At 47.5% G+C, this 21330-nt stretch overlaps 1 protein-coding gene across 4 annotated transcripts in view; it reads right to left on the bottom strand.

Annotated features, from left to right (window-relative positions):
- The window catches only part of TRIO (trio Rho guanine nucleotide exchange factor), a 363915-nt gene that overhangs the window by 12707 nt on the left and 329878 nt on the right, over positions 1-21330 (bottom strand). For all 4 annotated transcript variants that reach the window (XM_027125334.1, XM_027125333.1, XM_027125336.1 and 1 more), the window contains exons 38-48: positions 17970-18118; positions 16780-16846; positions 15107-15210; positions 13524-13593; positions 11241-11330; positions 10547-10639; positions 9773-9823; positions 9455-9532; positions 8267-8458; positions 6901-7078; positions 3802-4598 (exon numbers count right to left, since the gene is read on the bottom strand). In XM_027125334.1, the coding sequence (XP_026981135.1) occupies positions 3802-4598; positions 6901-7078; positions 8267-8458; positions 9455-9532; positions 9773-9823; positions 10547-10639; positions 11241-11330; positions 13524-13593; positions 15107-15210; positions 16780-16846; positions 17970-18118 (1869 nt within the window). The remainder of the gene's footprint in view (positions 1-3801; positions 4599-6900; positions 7079-8266; positions 8459-9454; positions 9533-9772; positions 9824-10546; positions 10640-11240; positions 11331-13523; positions 13594-15106; positions 15211-16779; positions 16847-17969; positions 18119-21330) is intronic.

Here is a 21330-nt window from a genome sequence, read left to right as displayed (position 1 = left end):
TCGCTCGTCAGCGTGCGCCACGGCACGACGGCCCAGAGCAGGGCCCACTGGACGGACGCCTCCACACTCTTTAGCTAACTTGGTGCCTCTTTTTCAGTAACTGACCGTCAGGCTTTCTCTAGAGAGCAATTTAGGAACGACACAGTGATGATGACACTCTACTTTGGAAGCTTGATTATTTCAGTCCCATCTTCCTCGCACCATCAGAGGAATGGCTCATCCTCATGCTGATGCCACGCTGGGTTCCATCTATGTCACAGTCCTGTCACTGTGACCGTCACGCTGCTGGCGTCGCTCATCATTTCCACCTTTTTTCCCTTCTAAAGGAGGAATGCGGGACACCTGAAAAGCAGACCAACTACTGTCCTGCTCTCATGGAGAGTTGCTCTGCCTCCTGTATGTATCCCTGGGTGGGTGGTCCTCCTGTGAGCGTGACGATTCAACTGTCCTGAAGGTGCGGCTGTCGTGGGGACGGCAGAGCATCGCAGAGCAGCTGTGGACAGCACTGGCCTCACAACTCAAGTTTCACGGGCAGCCCCTGGCGTGGGAAAGCCTAGCCTCCCCTTATCTTGGCGTCCCAGTGGCACCCGATGTCTTCAGGTCACTACTGTGTCTTCAGTGTCCATCACAGTGACTGACGCGTGGCAGGCACTCAATACATGTCCAGTATCTCACTCAATGGAGCAAGACTGCAAAAGTTAAACACAGATCGTTTCTCAAGACCATCTACTCAGGTTCACAAGCTGAGTGGCGTTAGCTGCTGAGTAGAAGAAACACAAATGGTGTTTGTCCCGAGCTGTCGTTTACCAAGTGACCCCTTTGTCCCAGGGGATGAAGAGGAAGCCGAGACCTCCAAAGCCGGAGCTGCATCTTGCTCAATCCCCCCGCCAACAGCTGGGATGTGGAAGTGGCGTCAGGCGCCCCTCTAGCTTGTTCTCAGGGGCTCCCACCAAAGACGCTGTCTGGCCGTTCACGGCTTCCCCGCGCTCCGCTGCTTCCCTCCGCTGGTCTCTCGATGTCTGGGGCAGGTCCTGGGTCGGCGTAGGCGCGACTGTCAGCAACCTTGCCATACGCCCGACGGCTCTGGGCTACTGAGACACACCCGAGTAGACGGCTGACCGCTGTCAAGGAGCCTGTGTGCCGGGAATTCCGGGGGCCGGGACTCGAGGCCCACAGCGGGTGGCGAGGTTAAATACACCGGAGCGCCAGGCTCTCGGTCCCGTCGCGGCTGAGGAGTCCGGCGCGTGTCCCCGCCCCTCGTGGGTGTCCACGTCGCGCTTTGGCCTGTGCACACCCCTTCACGCAATTTTATCCTTTTAGCGTGACTTATATAGCAACACCCAACGGTGTTGAGGCTACAAAGCCCCATTTGCTAGAAAATGTAAACAAAACCAACCTCTGTGGCACGGCTCTTTTTCATCGTATAGCGTACCACCCTTTGTCTCGTAATGCGAGTGTTTTGCCAGGATAATAACAGCTGTTAGTACTTTCTGAAAACCTCCTATGTACCGATCTAAGTATGAGGCATTTAAAACTGGATCTCAATTAATGCCAGTGAGCACGATCACCACCCCTCACACAGTGGAGGTTAGGGATTCGCACGGGTCACCCGGCCTCTGAGAGAAAGGCAGGGCTGTACTTCTATTGCTGCCTGGGTGGGCGGATGCAGGGAGGTGGTGTGTCCACGTTTCGGGCCTGGCGCAGTCACTGCCTGGGCTGATCCACATCCACTCCACTCCTGCTCTCAGCAGAACTTTCCAGAAGGTGTGCGTTAAAGGAGGAAGAAGGACCTGGGCCGTGGGTTAGGCACAGCTGCTGGGCTGTGACCGCAGACAGCTTCACGGAAGCAGACAAGGAGGGAGGAGGCCGCTGCTGACCGCCAGGGGGATGAGACAGTCTGAATCGGGGGGAGCAGGTAGGGCGGTAGCTCTTCCTGACCGAAAAGCTTAGGAGTCCTAGAGGACACTCTCATGCCCATTCTAAGCCTCTCGTGGTCTTCCCAGGCCTCCAGGGCGTTTCTGTAAGGCACCCGGACTCCCTGGCAGTTTCCCTTTCCAGGTTACCAACCACATAAGAAACAGTGAGAGGCAGAAATAAAAGGCACCTTTTGCGACCTAAAACCTGCCAAAACGTGTGCCGCATGCGACGGTGCTGGCCTCAGGGGAAGCATCCCGGGGGGAGCCAGGCAGGGCCGGGAACCGAGCACGCTCACGGGGGGCGCAGAGACCAGCACGGGCTCCCACGCTGGGGCGGGTGGCGCTCAGGGGCAAGCGTCCAGGTTAGGATGGGATGAAGAGCTGCTCCCGCGGCCGATTTCGGAGGGGGCCTCGGCTGCGAGGCCACGCCTGCACCCTGAACCTTCAGCCAGGTGCTGGCAGGTACAGCATCACTGGGCCTCTGGGTCTCTTCTTCTGGCTGCAACCGTGCTGACGCTCACCTGCACACCTAGCATTTCAGAACTAACTAGAGGTGGGGGTCGAGGCTCCCCTGCAGGACACGGTCAGGCACCACGACCGGGACGCTGGTGGCGGCCATCGCAGAGGAGGCCCGCCCTGACCGCTTATTTCTGAGAATAAGACTACAGGGTACATGTACCAAGACCCGTTTTTCAATTTCTTCCTCAATTAAAGACCGAGGGTAACAAAATAAATAACAAAAAATAAGAGGAATGAATAAGGCCATGTCCACCCAAACAAGGCATTAACGGAAGTCCAGAGGAAAGAGAGAGACATGCAAAAGCCGGATTGCTTCCTTTCTTTTTTTTATAAAGAGAGACACAGACCCTTTTAGGGAAATGTATTTAAAAATTTATAAAGCGATCAAACATACACGCAATAGAACAGTTCTATTCCCTCACGCATGCCTTTAGGAAGGTGTTACGGGTCAGACCACCTGCCGTGTGGGAAGCAGTCGGGTAGGACAGGGAGGAAGCCAGAGGATGGGGGCCAAGCCCCCCCAGTAACCCTTCTGCTAAGAACGCGGATAGTGATCCGCGACGCCCCGCGGCGCCCGCAGCCCGCACTGCGCCCCCTGCCGGACAGAGCGCGGGCGCTGGGAATCCAGCTTGCCTGCGCCTCCGCTCCCAGCCGCCGGCCGGAGCCCAACATCCAGGGGCCCTAAAGCAGTCTCTCTCTCTTCCACAGTGAAACTTTTTCTTTCTTTTTTTTTGGGGGGGGGGGGCGGGGGGAAATATTTCCACTGGAGAGATTCCTTCCCCCCACTGTATCAGCTTAGTTTGCTTTGAGTTGCTGTTGGAAATTTCTTGAGGGATTTTTTTTTTCCTTTTTCAGCAGATGAGTCAACAACGCTGCAAAGATTAATTTAAGGCATAAAAGGGCACAACCAAGCGACGAGCAGAAAGCTTAGAGTGTACAGGTTTCAGTTGACGCAGGAGGTAGACAGCAGGGGCACGGACCCCCCTAAAAAAAGTGTGCGAGGAAGGCAGGGGCGAGAGAGGAAGTTCCCAGATATGCTGCTGCTCGGAAAACGTGAGAGGCTTAGAGATGCTGCATTCGGAAGGTTAATGATCTGCTTTCCCGTATTAAGGAGACACAAACAAAGCAAGGAGCGAGTTAGTAGAGATGAGAACGCGCCGTCCGCCGGCGGGAGCAGGAAGTTAGAAGGCGTCCCCGCGTGTCCGCGCGGCCAGGGCACAGGGCGGATGGAGCTGGTGACCGCAGCGCAGTGGCCGGGAGCCCAGAGTTAGTACGAGGACAGCGGCGGCCACGCGGGAGGTTTAGCAGAAGAGCCGCGGGACAGAGGCAGCGGGGCGGGCGGGCGGAGGCGGCCGGGCGCTCTTACCCCATTGCTCTGGGTGGACTGCACGGACTGCTCGCTGGCCGAGGAGCACGTGCTCATGCGGTCCGTGTCCTTGCTGGGGGCCGCGTGGCGCTGCGCCTGCCGCTGGAGGGAGTCACTGTCCCCCGGGAAGGTGAAGGAGCCGGGCCGGCTGGCGGGGGAGGCGGGGATGGAGCTCCAGAAGGAGCCCCCCTTCTGCAGGGGGCTGCTGGGGGGCAAGGGCTCCTTGCCGAACGGAGAGGGGAACGCAGCGGAGAGAGGAGAGTTCAGAGGCGAGATGGCCCCGGGCCTGGGCTTGCCCGGCGGCAGGGAGCCCGGGCCGCTCCGCGCCTCCTTGGCGGGTCCGTCCTGATGCGCGCCCGCGGCGTTCCCGGCCGCCTTCCGGGGGCTCTCCAGCACCTTCATCTTGGGGATCGGCTCCGCTTCTCGCTCGGGACCTTCGGGCTCTCCGCTGGGGGGCGCCCTGGCGGGCTGGCCAGCCTCCGGGGCGGGGCTGCTGCTGGGAGGAGGCAGTGACGGGCCGGGAGTGGACATACCTGACATCTTGTCTGCCTCTGCCTGGTTCGAGGCTGCAGAGGAGACCAGCACGGGGGAGTGGTGTCTGACAGGCTGGGGGATCCGGGAGGGCCTGCTTCTGCTCGCGCTGGGGAGGCCGCCGCAGCTGCCGGGACCGCCACTGTGGTTGCTGCCTGCGCCGCTGCTGCCCCCGCCGCCGCTGGGGGCCCCGCCGCCGCCCCCGCCGCTGCCCCCGCCGCCGCCCCCGCTGTGGTTCCTCTGATACTCGATGGGTGATGTCAAGGCTGCAAGACACAGAAGAGACTCAGTCAGGGCACCGAGAAAAGGACGGTCACAGGGGCGGAGGGGAAAGGGGGCACGATGAATGGAGAGGGAGCGCTGGCTTAATGGCCCAGGGTCAAGTCACAGGGTGGCCACCAACTTCCAGTCACCGTCATCCAGAAACACCCACCCACCCTCCAGGCAGCAGGCTGACACCACCCATCAGGGAAGGCAAAAGAAAAGCTCTTAAATTTAACGACTCCTGTTCATGAACGAGTTAAACTGGCCCCGTGGAGGGCCGTCTGCGTGTGCGAGGCGGGAGGGAGCAGAAGTGCAGGGTGACGGAGGAGGTGCGCTGCCGCAGGGAGTTTACTGCCCAGGCTCAGCCAGCACAGCCTTAGCATCTCCGCCAAGTGAAAAGGAGTGGAATCGGCCTGGAGCATCCCAGGCAGATGGCCAGGGTCAACGGTGAGGCCCAGGGCTGCCAGGGGAGATTCAACTGGGACTCCACCGGTACCAGCTGGCTCCCGCGCTGGGAAAGCTTAGCCCAGCTGCCGCAAAGGTCTTCGTTAAACCAGGGAGCAGTTAGGCAAAGAAGAACCTGGCTGGGGGTTACCCCACGCGGAGGTGGTGTTAGAGACCTCCACCCCGGGAAGGGAAGGAGCTCCACAAACCCTTGTGGGTCGTGAAGCTGTCCCATCTCCGGGCTTTAGTGATTCAGTTACAGCATCACCTGCAGGAAAAGGCAGGAAGCACGCCCAATAAGATACATGGAAACTAACACAGATTCTTAAAGAGCTAAAACCTTTGAGACGTGCGACAATCAGGTGTAGCCCCTTCCTGCCTGGGAGGCAGCAGGCGGATGTGAAGGAGCATTCTGGAGCCATACGACATTGGACAAGCTCTGTGTTGGCCGTGGCCCCCGCTCACAGGACGGGAGAGCAAAGTGGGGAAGCAGGCCCGGAGCCCCCTCTATTCCCGACCTCCTTCAGCCCCCGGGAACAGTATCATCGGTCTCTAGACTGAGCGCCCAGGAAACGTGCACAGCACGGCCCACTCGTGCCTGCAATTTGGGAGGCAGTTCATTTTATTTTAAAGAAGACGGTAAAAGTTTAGAGATTTCTCAGTAGTTACCTGCTACGGACTGGCATTCAATGCAGTACTTAAGAGCTACACGTTTCAAGAGACCTGCATTCGCTCTCAGTCACGGGAGCAAAACTATTTTCTCCATGCACAGGAGCCGTCCCCCGCACTGGCCAGCCCCAGCCATCCAGTTCTAACTGCACATGGAAGAAACGCTCAGTCTACAGTCTGGACGGGAGCCTGGAGTTAACACCCGGGCAGCTGATGACCTCTTGGCCAAAAATGCCACGTGACCTTGACTTTTCACTGAGTGCCTGTGTTCCTGAATGTCACTCGAGATATGGGGGTGGTTTTATGTGACAGAGAGAGAGATTACAGCATCCTACTGGACCGGGGTGTAGACACGGAACACGGACATGGAGAAAAGGACAAGGACGTGACATTGAATGAGTATCTAGCTTCTCACTGAATTTGACGCTCTTCACTGATCACCGAATTAAAACCAGAGTCCAGGTCAGTGGCCACCAAGAGAAGCCAGCAGTTTCAGGTCAGGAATATGAAGAGTCGAACTGTCTGCAACGTAAGGTCTGTGCGGTCACTCTCCCTGTGGAGAAGGCCTTTCCCTGAGGTGGCTGGCACCTTACTACTGTCCCGTGTTCTACTGTATTATTACTATATTGCTCCTCTAAAATCACTCATGTCGTGGAAGTGGGAAGGAAAAAAGATGTCTTGTTTTTATAATGCGGAGGGTGGTGCAGATGTACAAGGTGGTCAAACACACAGTTTTAAAGTTGCACCAAGAATGTCTCCAATGTCTCTGGCCAATTACATCTGCTGCCTTAGTTTTTCTCATGCATTTCTTTCCCAGGACAGGGCTCTGGGCGCATGTGGTACGAGAGCCTGTGGGACAGAGTGAACAGTACAGTGGTGAGGGGCACATGGCTGCTCTGAATCTCGACTTTGCCACCAGCGACTCGTGGGACTTCGAGTGAATTACGAATCCACTTTGTGCCTCAGCTTCGTCATCTATAAAATGGGAATAATATCACTACTTGCCACTTTGGGTCGTTCTGAAGATGAAATGAAGCAATAGATATGGACAATGCTTAGAACAGAGCCTGGTCCACAGTAAGTGCTCAGTAAGTCCTGTCATTCCTAGTCGTGTGTAATAGGGGAGAGACGAGAAATAGGAATGTGTACATTAGGGAAAGAAAACACGTGCCCAGTAACAACACACGTTACCATTTAAAAAATTGCGCTGGTTTTCTAAAATCTGGTTGATTTCATGGATCCACGCTTGCCGAACACTTGGACTGGATGAATGCAAGATGAAGGTCTCCACCACGTCCCCCGTCCTTGACGTCAGAGCAAATTTACAGGGATCATTCTCCACGTTTTCCTCCAGGCAAAGGCAACTCACCTTAAAAAAAATTAAAGCATTAGTCACAATGGCCAAAAGGCAGAAGCAACCCGAGTGTCCATCAACAGGTGAATGGATAATCAAAACGCAGTCTGTATATACAAAGGACTATTATTCAGCCTTAAAAAGGAAAGACACTCTGTCACAGGCTACGACATGGGTGGGCCTGGAGGACATTATGCTACGTGAAGTGGGCCAGCCATAGACAACACTGTTATGATTCCACTTAGATGAGGGACCTAGGTAGCCAGATTCCTCGAGACGGTAAGTAGAAGGGTGGCTGCAGGGCTGGGGGGATGGAATGGGGAGCTAGTGTTTAATGAGGATTGAGTTTTACTTTTACAAGATGAAGAGTCCTGGAGATGGATGGTGGGGATGGCTGCACGACAGTGTGAACATACTTAATGCCAGTGGGCTGTGCACTGAAAAATCGTCAAGATGGTAAATTTTATGTTACGAGGTACCACACTAAAAAAACTAAAGCACATTTATTTCCACTGGTCAAGTGCAAAGTGAAGTTCATCCTAGGTCAGAACTGAAACCACCACTTTTTGGTTGAGCTGCCATTTTTACTGCCTCAGAAATCATTGTCTTGCTTTTTCATGACTCCTTTAACTCAGGTACATGGGGATGACCAGGGGTTTAACTAGTAGCTTAAACAGTTAACTAGAAAGGTTAACCTGCTGGGACCTCAGGCCTCCTCTGTCTCACCTTTGGTGTGTCCCCTTTACAAGACTCAGGGCCATTTGCAGTCATTTTATTTGTCTTTTTCTTCTATCAGAGAGCAAGCCAACCTACCCTGTCCATCCCTACAGCCCCTGCCCAGCTCTGAGGGCAGAGCAGGTCCTTGTTGAATGGAGAAGAGAAGAAGACCCTGGGTAAGCTATCCTCTGAACTTAAATAATTTTACATGGTCCTAGAGAAGACGGAGCACAAAAACTAACCAAGATGAGGTCTTCTCATTATGGTAAAAATGAATGCTGCAGCCACATGTGTAAGACGTCAGCCACTGGGGAATACAGACCGTAGACAGATGGAGTGAATTTAAAGGTTCTGAAACGTATTAGAAAATTCTCTAAATAGTTAATAAACTGAAGATCAGGACATGTCATAATTAAGAAGGAGACAGTTTATCAGCATGATGGGTACATGCGTTAACCCATGAGAAAACAGGCAAACACAAGTTACCTTGATACTGTTCTTAAACAGGAATCCTGGCACGGAGAAGCCCTTTTTTTTATCGAGCGGCTCACTGAAAATGACGATCTGCTCAAAGAGGAACACCCGCCTCTCTCTGCATCGAGGCAGAAGCCCCGTGTCTTGGTCCGTGACCAAGAACGTGTCCTGCAAGAGCAGCTTGCCCTGGGCAACAATTTTACCCTACAACACGGAGAAGGGGGCAAAGAAATAGGAGAAGAAAACATTGCATTCGAAGTTAAGACATAGGAAGTTCTGCTTTTTGTTTTTTAGCTTTCCTCCCACAGAATGCTACATTTTAAACATATTTTTCTTGTCTTAATTTATACAGCATAAACATTTCTTTCACTAAAATGAGGTCTTAGCTCCAAACAGAAAAATCATCTAAATAAAATTCTTGGCAACCTCTGTGTAAATCACTGGCCTCAGTTACAGTCAAAGACTGAAAGTGGATCTAAGGATCTAGTTCACAGTGGACGAATGCTTCTCAAGGTGCGGTCCGCGGCCCGGTGGCACCAGCACCCCTGGCGGGACCCGCTCACAAAAGCACAGGAGCCTGGGTTTTCAGAAGCTCTCCAGGAGAGCCTGTGTGTGCTTTTTGGAGAACCACAGCACCAGCACGTTAAACCCAAATCTCTAGCAAAACAGTAGGCAAGAAAAGTAAAACCTTCCCGTCTTCTTACTCAACAAATTGAAAAAAAAAAAGAAAGGCTTCTGGTTCTGAATATCTTTAGGATACTAATAGGTAATATGTAATCTGAGTAGACTGTCAACTCATAGAAAAGTCTGTAGACTAACGATGAGCACAGTGACCCTGGGGTCAAACTCCCAGGCTGACAGACGACAGAAGGAAGGACGGGCCCCCTGCTTTCCACTACGCCTCATGCCAGGGAAGGAAACTCCGCTCCTGCAGCAGCAGAGGGCCCAGGAGACAAAGCAGAGTCCTGCCTGTTCCCGCCACAAGGCGCTGGGCTTTGAGCAGAGGAAGGTACCCCCCCAAAGCAAATCAAATGCACCAAAAGAAGGTGAAAGAAAATATCAATCAGGTTGAAGGACGGTGAGAGACGCCAGAAAACCAAGCAAAAAGGATCAGCTTTCTCCAGGTGGAGACAAAGAATCCGAGACCAAAGAAAGTGATGGCAGCCAGAGGCCGAGGTTAAAGAAGAACAGCCGCATTACGTCAAATCCTTGCAGCCGCCCGACGTTCATCATGTCGTTGCAGCGCTTGGGGACGATGCACATGACCTCCACAGCTCTCTGCGGGGTGGGGTGGGGGGAAAGCAGAGTGAGCGTTCAGTTCCAGAGGGCAAGGCTGGAGCGCTAACCCTCAGATGCCGCTCCTCGGTCAGTTCCTCCCCGTTCCCGCCCGCTGGTGTGCAGAGGGCACATCCGGGGCTGGGTAGACCCGCCGTCACCCACCGCCCCCCCCCCCTCAGGGACAGGCTGGGGACGCGCGGGGATTGAGAGGGGAGCCCAGGGCCCGGGGGTGTTAAGTACCTCTAGTTCCGACGTATCCAGGCTGGCTTTTTTGGAGTACTTGAGGAAGTCCTGCAAGGGAAATGGAGAGAAGGGCATGACAAGGGTGATGGTCGCACAGCAGTAACCTTTTTGATCACGTGAGACGCCAGGCGCTGGGTAATCCTCATTTTTTCCTCCCAGTAACACAAAGAAAAGGTATCCTTTTGTGTATTTCAAGGCACAGTAGAGCAAAGTCAGACCAGATCTATCTAAGTGGGTCATGGTTCCTGTTTCACTCCAAGACAAGCGCTCATCTCTCTTTACATCCAGGTTCTAAGTTTTATACATGAAGGAATCTCAGCACCTCTAACAGTCACTTTTATGGTAGAAAATGGTGTGACTTTGCCTTCAGTGGTGCTTAGGAGTTTGAACCAATCCAGGGCCACTGCTGAGCCCACAGAGAGGAACAGGCAGGGATTAAATATCTGATTTCATCTGGAGCCCCAAGAAGATCAGAAGATACGCAAGGTGGATAGAGCCCAAGACAGCTCATTGGTATTCAAGCTCTGTGGTGGGGAAAAAGCTCACTTTCACGGACCTTTGGCTCAGAACCTGATGTAAATGACAGTGTAAGGTGTCTTATTAACGTTTTAAAAAGTTACTCAAATATTACAAATCAGAAATGACAAGGCTGCTTCGTATTTTTTATAGAAAAGATTCCTGTCACCTGCCAAGCCCTTCCATCCCCTCACGAGTCTTGTCCTCCCGCCAAACGGGCTCCTGCCCCCAGCACGGGCACCGGCAAAGCCTCACCTTCAGCAGCAGCTGGTACTTCATGATTCTCTGCACTGGTTTGATCAGCAAGTCTGTGAGCTGCAGCCTGTGGCCGAGGCGCTGCTTTAAGTCCTGTGGTTTCAAGGTAGAAAGAAGGATCGTAAGTTTTGTCTTTTAAAGTCCCTGTAACTGTCAGAAATGCTAACTAACTACACTGCAGTAGAAGTAACTACTTCTAGAAAAGAGTAAAAAGGAGAAAAGATGCCACGCTGCACACAACCAACAAGTGCTGTGCCTTCGCTCAGAATGTCCGAGTTTGACACTGAAAGATTTCTGAGCTGTTTTTCAAAAGCGTCTTTAATGCTTGCCTAAAATGGCCTTCTCTCAATTGCTTTCTTTTATTCATACAAACAAATATTTTATTTCTAGGCTAAAAGTCTAGATCATGAATTATTCTGAATTTGAAATGAGCCTTAAGTTTGAAATTGATTTTTAAAACCCCTTATTTTAACCATGACCCCAGTCCTCTGAATACTAAGGGATACGATCACAGCTTGAATTTACACTCATTTCTCTGATTTACAGGAAAGAAATACAGGTTCAGAACTCATATAACTGAGGCTAGATTTCCTGAGGATTGCTTAATGTCCTGGGAAACGAGTGATATTTCAATTTTTTGAAATCAACTGTAACAAAGGATTCAGAAATACTTTGTTTGTAACTTAGGTCTTACCTCAAAAAAGGTATCGATGTATTCTGAGACAATGTGCTCAGACTTTGGTTTATTTTGACAATAAACTATGTACATGTGCAACCTTCTCTCCTAGGAATGAAAGGCACACAGATGGGTTAGAACACAGGTGCACATGCAAGTGTCAGCTCATTCATAAAGGAACGTTTCTTAAAACCCCATACTTTACCCAGCAAATACGAGAGGCAGTGAAAGGACACAGTTCTTAATGTTAAACGAAGAATCATTCTCCCCCTCTTCAAACCTTGCCAGTGGTCCCAGGAAGCCTGGCTCTTTTCAGGAGGTTAGAAAAACCACTTTCGTCTCAAATGCTGAAGGCAGCGAGCCATCCCTTAATGCCCTGATCCTCAAAGTGTGGTGTGCACACCCCTGGGGTCCCTGAGGCCTTTCGGGGACCCATTAGATCAAAACTATTTTCCAAACAATACTAAGCTGTCATCTGCCCTTTCTGTTGCGCTACCATTTGTAGTGATGTGCAAAACCAGTGGTGGGAGAAACTGCTGGCATCTTAGCAAGTATCTTCCACTGCTACACATGCCAGTTTCACCTAAGGATGTCCTTGATGAAGTGATAAAAATTCGTTGTATTAAAACTCAGCCATGGGGACTTCTCTGGTGGCGCAGTGGTTAAGAATCCGCCTGCCAACGCAGAGGACACAGGTTCGAGCCCTGGTCCGGGAAGATCCCACATGCTGTGGAGCAACTAAGCCCGTGCGCCACAACTACTGAGCCTGCGCTCTAGAGCCCGCGAGCCACAGCTACCGAGCCCACGTGCCACAACTACTGAAGCCTGAGCACCTACAGCCTGTGCTCCGCAACAAGAGAAGCCACCGCAATGAGAAGCCCACGCACTGCAACGAAGAGTAGCCCTGCTCACCACAACTAGAGAAAGCCCGTACGCAGCAACAATGACCCAACGCAGCCATACATACACACATACATAAATAAATACCAAAAAAAACCCCTCAACCATGGACTATACATCTTTTTAACGCTCCTGTGACAAAATGCAGATCCTGTGACACCTGTGCCATGTGCTACAGCAGTCAAGGAAAAGCCCGCGTGTGGCTGAGCCACGAGCTGAACCGACTGCTTGTTTTCATGGACCATTTTTACTTGAAAGAATGATGGACACAAACTATAATTATTTACACGTGGGTATCTGGTAGGCAGTTTCCTGAATATGAATAAAATAAGCCTGTCATTTCAAGGCAAACAACCTGCAATGTCTATTAATGATGAAAACTTGAGCTGTCAAGCAAAAAATTACACTTTTGGAAAACATGGATCTGCTGCCTGGAACTTGACGATACTTAAAGACAATACTTAAATACTTAAAGAACATTGACAATACTCAATGAACGAATCTGATAATTCTTGATACTGTTTATTGAAATGTTTCAACATCTGGAAGATCTGTCTGAATCAGTGAACCAGAATTCACAATGCAGGATGTCACAAGCTGGTGCAGGGGTAAAAGAGCCTTTAAGTGTGAGACAGTTCAATGGCTTCTAGTGCAACAGCAAGAGAGAAGTTCACCAATGGGTTTCAGATTCCATGTTGCGACTAACCTTTAAGAAATTCTCACTTGTTGAGTTTTGATGTAGTATCCAAGAAAATTATCTATACTTATCAGAAAAGGCTATTAAAACACTCATCCCTTTCCATCCAAATATCTGTGAGGATGGATTTTCTTCATAAATTTTAACTAAAAAACACACTACAATAGGTTCAATACAGAAACTGATGTAAAAATGCATCTGTCTTCTATTAAGCCAGACATTAAGGAGATTTGCAAAAATACAAAAATCCTGGTCACTAATTTTTTGAAAATATAGTATTTTTTCCTAGAAAAACCCCCAAACTTTTACTGTTAACATGCTTCTTTTAGATACACACAAAAATTTGGTTATTATATTAAACCCACTGCACGTCTCGATACCTCACCACCTGCACCAGACACTTGTTTGCCTACAGACATCCCCAAATGTTCCTCCTTCTGGTCTGGCTCTGGTCCCCTTCTGACCATCCTGTACTGTTTGTGAACTGAACAGCCAACTGGGGCCAGGTGACTGGGAAAGCTGCTCATTCACGTGTAGAAGAGCAACGGGGGATTTTGAGTCCAACTCGCCGACACTGTACAGTCTGATTTTATTCTTAATGTAAGGACTTTTGTAACCCACACATGAGTTCACCTTTAATCTGACAAGCCAATTACTAAATATGACAATACGGAACGGAATGTAAATAATGCTATTGTACTTACATGTTTAACAAAAAGGGATCCTAGTTTTTCTGGATCTTCAAGGCACTTCTCCAACTCTCCTAAAAAAAAGCTGAAATGAAAGGAGAAATATTAGAACCATTTCCAACTTGGCCTGCTAATTTTAGATTGAGATTTATATTTTCAAAATATTCTGTTTTGACAAAAACAATTGGGAAGTGTAAAGTATATGCTTAACAAATACAATACACACTGAAAACATTCTGTTAGAACAGAAAACAGAAAGAGGCACAGGTTTACAAGGCAAGGCAGAGTGAGACATCCCTCGACTGGCAAACTTCCCTTCCTCTGCATAAGCAACCTTTTTGTCTCACTTTGTTTTTAAATGACACAAACAGTAATATTCCATCTGAATATGGGGTAAAAAATAAATGTTTCAAAGCAATTGGTCATTTTTCTTTCTAAAAACTTGGTCCTCATACCTGTGAGTTTCATATTCTTTCCATGGTAATTTTTAGGAGGCTCAAATTGGATAATAACAGATACAAAATACTGAATGTTACCTGGGCTGGCTTTATAAAGTTTTCTCAAATATTATCAAAATCAACTTCTAGGTGACACATATTAGCTTCCACTAAGATCAGAATTAGGTATCCACAGAAACAAAGCAGCTGGGGACAACCACTCTTCACTTCTTCTGGGCCACAGTAGTTGGTAAGATGTATGCCCACCTTAATCATCACTTCCATATGTTGATATTTGTATCTGGTATTTTACTAACCTGCAAACCAGTACACCAATAAATGCTACATTGAACTGTGTTGCACTTGAGGATTCAATATCCCCTAGTTCTGCGCACACCACGGCAGACACCACGTTGCCGGGAGCAATTTCTCTGTCTGGTCGTCCCAGGAGCCTTGTGCTGTTTCCCCTTCCCTATCACAGCTTAAAACCAGCCTTGGGAGCAGATGACTAGGTAACAGCACCGAATATCCTTTTTTAAAATAGGTTTCACTGTAGATTAGGACAGGTGTGGCAAGGTACTGGGATCAAATTTGATTTTCATGGGCAATCATGTCTACTTTCCCCATTAAAGCTGACTTGAAAAAACTCTCTAACAGTAATTTGGATTTATTAAAGAGGTGGCTGCAATTCTAATTAGAAACGCTCATCGAGTCTCACTCTATGCAGATGTTATTCTAAGTGCTTTACATGTATTAACTCAGTCACTCTTCACAAAAGTCCCATGAGGAGGGTAACACCGTGACCCACGTTGTGTAGAGGAAAGGATGGAGGCAAAGAAAGGGGAAGCAAAGGGCTCGGGGTCAGGACCGTGCTGTGAACCCAGGCGGTCAGGCTCGGTGCCTGGGCTTCCAGCCTTCCCAACACGGACAACCTGGATGGGTCCGCAAAAAGAAGGTAAGAGACCTCCTCGTGCTGTGAAATGCAACCAGCAAAGGCCTCGGAACACCAATATTTCCTTTACACCAGCTACCTCCATGGGGCCACACAGGTAAGGAAATGAAATGAATCAACAAATATCCTTTCTCGTTTGCTTGGCGTGATGCAGTTTAGCGGGTGATGACAGACTGTCCACCAACGAGCATGGTATGCATTTTACGTACTCTCTGTGCCAGTCGTAAATCTGATGGATGTTGCCAAACACAATCTTGTCTTTGCCTTTCATGTCATCGGGAACACCATCTTCTTTCATAAGTGCCATGTAGCCCTAAAATTAAATATTTAAAGATAAGATTATTTCATTGAACATGTTTGAATCAAGTAATCATTTACTGATTGAGAGCAACAAAGGATAAAAAAGACATACGCACTGTCTTGTAAACTAACTCTTTATGTAAGAACAAAAACCCTTTGTGGGGCTTCCCTGGTGGCGCAGTGGTTCAGAGTCCGCCTGCCGACGCAGGGGACACGGGTTCGTGCCCCGGTCCGGGAAGATCCCACATGCCGCGGAGCGGCTGGGCCCGTGAGCCATGGCCGCTGAGCCTGCGCGTCCCGAGCCTGTGCTCCGCCACGGGAGAGGCCACAACAGTGAGAGGCCCGCGTACCACAAAACAAAACAAACAAAAAAAAACCCCAACCCGTTGTGAAATGTGTCCTTAACTGGCCCTTGAAATACAGTTACATTCATTGACATGATTTTCTCCCTAAACTATTTAGCATTCAAAGATCAAAACTCTTCTGAGGAATTGGAAAGTTTAAATAAATGTAAATGGTTTCATAAAACAAATCATCTTGTCAGCTTGTAAAGATTAAATGCTTGGCCAGAAGCATATTTCCTCTGTTCTCGGTACTGATCTGATATAAACAGATTTTCTTTTCTTTTTGGATTATTTACATAATTTGTTAAACACGGATTTAACAACATACTTTTCACAAACTGATTTTTAATAACAGTTGATTAACTATGTTGCTAAAATGTGGTTTAAAACTTCTATATAACTTGAATGTGATTCAGCCTGTACAAGAAGCTCTGAAGTTTTCAAGTTACTGTTAGTAATGATTACAGACATGTCAAGCATGTTTAATCCTTTACGTTACGCAATTAACTGTAATAGCCATTACTTTTAATGGAATGTACATCCAAAAAGTATTGCCCTGTACATATTTGCAAAGTTGAAAGAATAAGTGATAAAGTTTTATATTATAAAAATAGCTGTTTGATAAGTTGAGTTTATTAATATGATTATGCCCTAAAGTTAATGGCAGGGACAAGCCTAGAGAGAGCCCTTGATTTAGTATGAAAGGCAGTGGTTTTGCTATGGGTACAAAGTGCGTATCAACTTCTGGTCAGTGAAAGTGGTGACATATTCGTTCTGTGCAAATGGCCTAGGGCGGTAGCCACAGACCAAGCTCTGAACCCAGGTGATTCAGGATGTAACTGAATCCATAGCTGGTCACATTGACTTTTCAACCAATGATGTCCTCATTTCTGTGGTGATACCCACTCTTGTAAAATAATTAAAGGCCAGATTTCCATATAAGAAATTCAAAGGTTGGAGATAATATTTAAAAACTTAATTATAAAAAGAAGAGACTATGTCAAGAGGCACCATGCAAAAAAGAAGCCTTTAAAAAGTGAATACCGATTGTTGAGATAATTGGCTAAATTTTACTTTTCAGAAATATTTTGTTGGTTGTTGTTATTGTGTTTTGTTTTAGTCAAAAATATTTTTAAAGCTTTTGAGAAGGTATCAGCTTTCAACCGTCCTGTACAACACCCCCCGTGGCAACCCTCAGGGCGGATGGACACAGGTTATTACATCTCTGAAACACACACCTCCACCACACAGCCGAGGTCCCGCACATAGTCACGTTCTGTCTCCACTAATTCTTGCAAAACGTAGCTGAAAAAAGAGAGAAAAAACAGCGTTTACCACCCACAATCCAAGGAATTTTCTGAATGAATTCATCCGCCCTTTTGTTTTCGTCAGGTCAGATTCTGCAGGGGCGGCTATGAAGTGACCTCTCAAACTTACACAACTGGATCTCCAATTCCTGTGTGTCCCCAGTCACTTACAGGTTCATGTGGGTGACCCATGGGTGCTGCAGAGGTTATAAGACACCTCGCATTCCGGGAATTCACAGCACCGGATTCTGATCACATGTATGAGGACCGAAAGCAGGACAGACATAACTTTGTTATAAAGGCAAGATGTTAAAGGAAGTAGGGCTTTTGCTTGTTTGTGTTTTCATGATAAAGTCATTTTAAGCTTCGCTGGACATACAAAAGAAATTTAACTCAGATGTTTAAAGCCTTGGGTCTGATCACATCATTCAGAAGTATTTCTTTTCGTAAGGTTCAGTAACCGTTTAAGGCCACTCAGATAATAGAAGACAATTCCTTGATCGGTTACAGCAAACAACCTCAGTTGACCTAAAAAGGTTTGTTGGTTGGTTGGTTGGTTTGTTCATTCATTCATTCAGCCAACACTGGCCAGGCACCTCCTATGCACCCGATGCCACTCTAGGTGCTGGGATACAGCACTCAATAAAACCAAGTCTCTGTACTCATGCAGCTGGTTAAGTTTTTTCCTGTTCTCCAAATGCAATTTTAAACCTTCTGTAATATTCCTCAAGACTTTTTAACTGAAACTGAAAAGCTCTACCACTAAGGTATGTTTCAAGCTTTGGGGACTGCATTTAATTTTATGTTATCTTCTTTTTTCTTCACAACTATGTATATAATAGAAAGTACGGCTGTTTCTCACCAGAAGTGACAAAAAATATTCTTGTATCATTCTTATTTATAAATAAAGTATAATATACAAATAAAACAATAAAAGCTGCAGCTATGGCTTACTGCACCCTCTTGAGGTTCTGTACGTTTGCAAACAAACGTACAATCGCTCGGCGAGAGACCCTGGGTCTCCTCCTCGTGTGACTCAGAGATGAATCCCAGCCACAGCTTCGTAGGTGACAAAGCCAGGAGGGAAGCCACCAAACAAGGACAATGAGAACATTTCTTACTGCCGTCTCTTTAAAGAGCTGGATTTCCTCTCTTCCATCTCATCAATGGGCGAGGAGGAGGACAGAAGGGAGTTGTCTGAAGGGTTGAAGGAGGGGCTGCTACTGTCTCCCTGGTCCACGAGGAGTGAGCTGGGACGATCCTCCAGCGCCTAGAAGAAACCAGATCGCCCGTCAGGCCTCCTGCCTACACAGCGCATGAGGCTGAAATTAGGACCAGAAAATCTCATACGTCAGAAAATACAGAAGGCCTGATTACAACACTGTAGAGTCTATGTGTGTGAAATCACATCGTATTTAGCAACAAAACCCCCAGCATTAATTCTGAAACTGAGTAAGAGGGGCTGCACAAAAGAGGAGAGTTAGAATGAAAAGAACGGTGAATTTATACCCGTTCATATATTCTGTACCTGGTTACCAAATAATTGGAAACAATACCACAGACTGTACCCATTTCAAATCTAGCCATTTTCTTTCCAGTTATATTCCTGTCACATGAAAGCATGACCATTTCAGAAGTGTGTGCAGTCGCCTCGTTCAGGTCGGTGTACCCAGACACACTGCCCACATTCCTGGCTGGTGGACCATGCAGCAACGTTAGCAAACCTGTTTTAATTAAACAGACTCATACTTCAGTGCACAGAGATCACGCAGCTAAAAGTAATCTCTATCTCTGACACTCGCAACTTTCTTCTTCCTTAGTAAGTGGTTGCCATGCCAATCTTGAACACAACTTTTTTGGTGATCAATAAATCTGTGAGCTGAATATTGGTGACTTTTCTCCCTGGGTTAGTGTTATAATGATCAGCAACTGGTTCCTTTCTAATTGGTACCTATTAATTTTCTCTCTTAACCTGAATTCACAAAACTACCAGGGGTATAGGTGATAGTGCCTTTTTTAAAAAAATGAAATACATTTGGTTTACAATGTCATGTTAGTTTCAGGTATCCAGCAAAGTGATTCAGCTATATGTTTTTTTTCAGATTCTTTTCCCTTATAAGTCATTACAAGATATTGAATAGTTGCCTGTGCCACACAGTAGGTCCTTGCTGTTTATCTATTTTAGATATAGAAGTATGTTCCTGTTAATCCCAAACTCCTCATTTACCCCTCCCCCCTACCTTTCCCCTTTGGTAACAGTAAGTTTGTTTTCTATGTCTCTGAGTCTATTTGTTTTGTAAATAAGTTCATTTGTATAATTTTTCAAGATTCCATATATAAGTGGTATCATATTTGTCTTTCTCTGACTTACTTCACTTAGTATGATAAGCTCTAGCTGCGTCCATGTTGCTGCAAATGGCATTATTTCATTCTTTCTTTTTAATGTCTGAGTAATACTCCATTGTGTATATATACCACATCTTCTTTATCCATTCATCTGCCGATGGATATTTAGGTTGCTTCCATGTCTTGGCTATTGTAAATAGAGCTGCAGTGAATGTTGTGGTGCGTGTATCTTTTCGAATTAGAGTTTTCATCTTTTCTGGGTATATGCCCAGGAGTGGGATTGCTGGATCATACGGTAGCTCTACTTTTAGTTTTTGAAGGAACCTCCACACTGTTCTCCATACTGGCTATACCAATTTACATTCCCACCAACAGTGTAGGAGGATTCCCTTTTTCTCCACACCCTTTGATGATGGCTATTCTGACCAGTGTGAGGTGACACCTCATTGTAGTTTTGATTTGCATTCTCTGATAATAAGCGATGTTGAGCATCTTTTCACGTGCCTGTTGGCCATCTGTATGTTTTCTTTGGAGAAATGTTTATTTAGGTCTTCTGCTCATTTTTTGATTGTTGTTTTTTTTTTTTGATATTGAGCTGCATGAGCTGTTTGTGTATTTTGGAGATTAATCCCTTGTCAGTCACATCATTTGCAAATAGGTGATAGTTCTTTTAAATTTTTCAAAAGCACCCTGGCTGGGCAGAGATGACCAAAAGGTATTTCAGCAACTTAACGGGGAAATTGTGATTTACTTCTCTTCAAACAAAAGCCCAATACAAACTACAAGAACACTTAATATTTCCTACCATATTAAAACCTCTAATGCTTGTCCTATTGCCCCCCTAAGAGTAACAGGCTGAAGCTGGCGCCATCACTGAGCACAGCTTTGAGAACACCAAGTCTGTTCCTGCAATCTTGTTCAAACCCATGGAGCTGTACAAACACACCAACTCCTGCTCTTAGTTATGAAAAACAGTTAAGGAACGGGGCTTGATGGGAAAGTAGCATTCTTATTTTTTTTTTTTTTTTTTTTTTTCATTCTTATTTTTAAATAAATAGCTCTTGACCTCTAGTGGAAGCACACATTTCGTGGTAGCAGCAGGGCCTGGTCCATGCGCGTGGGTCCTGGAGGCCTTGGACAGGAGACTCAGGAGACTGGAGGCTGGAGGACGAGGGAGGGAGCAGCGGCTGTCTCCTGCCCAGATGTGCAAGGAAACAGCTGCAGCTCGTTAGCTTTAATTACGGTCACTTGAACGGTGAGCAAAGAGAGAGACAAGAAAGGTTCCAGATGGCCGCTCACGCAGAGGAGTGGGCGGAGAGGCCCCATCTGGACCTGCCCCAGTGGCATCCAGGCTCCTTCCGCTGCCTCTCCTGGACGTGCTGGTGTGGACCCCGGTGGGTGGCCAGGGAGGGTGCAGGCGCACCCCAAGGCTGCAGTCACGCTTGTGCCATCCACTCCTGGCCACCCAGCGGCTCTCCCACCAACTGTGCGCGAGTGGAAAGGCTCAAAGCTGCCCCAGAGCTGGAATTACTGGGACTTTACATGTTCGGATGAATTATCTGTGGAACCTTCTGGGTTGGGTGGGTTTTTGTGGGTAGGTTCTTGTCAACTTTCCCTGTTTCTTAAATGAAGAGAGACTACCTGTGCAGACCTAGCTCTTCTGAGGTTAGTTTTGGTAAACTGATTTTCTTAAGAAACTGCCCATTTCATCCAGGTTTTCAAATTTGCTTTCAAAGCGTTGAACAAAGTAACATGTCATGATTGTTTCAATTCCCTCAGTTTATCTTTCCTTTGTAATTTCTTCTTTTGTGAATTTGGGCTGTTTTCTTTGGAAGGTTACCTGAAGTCCATATGTTTTGAAAGAACAAATTTTGGGTTTTATTTCTTACTCTATTTTTCTGTTTTCCAACTCATTCATTTCTGCTTTTATCTCTGTGAATTCATTCCTTCTGCTTTTTTAAAGAAAATTTTGTTGTTCTTCTAATATCTTGAGCTACATGTTTATTTCATTGATTTTCATTCTTTCTTGTATCTCCCTTTATATTCAGATCAACAAAGAGAAGAAAACTCCAAAGTCAAATTCAGTCCCTGCAGCTGTCAGCCACCATTGCCCACACCTTCCAATACTGATCAGGA

Source organism: Aethalodelphis obliquidens, unplaced genomic scaffold (genome assembly GCF_003676395.1).
Source record: "Aethalodelphis obliquidens isolate GAN/ISIS:26980383/991018 unplaced genomic scaffold, ASM367639v1 scaffold29, whole genome shotgun sequence".
Lineage (NCBI taxonomy): Eukaryota > Metazoa > Chordata > Mammalia > Artiodactyla > Delphinidae > Aethalodelphis > Aethalodelphis obliquidens.
The sequence above is the reverse complement of the archived record's forward strand: the minus strand, read 5'-3'. Positions and strand labels throughout refer to the sequence as shown.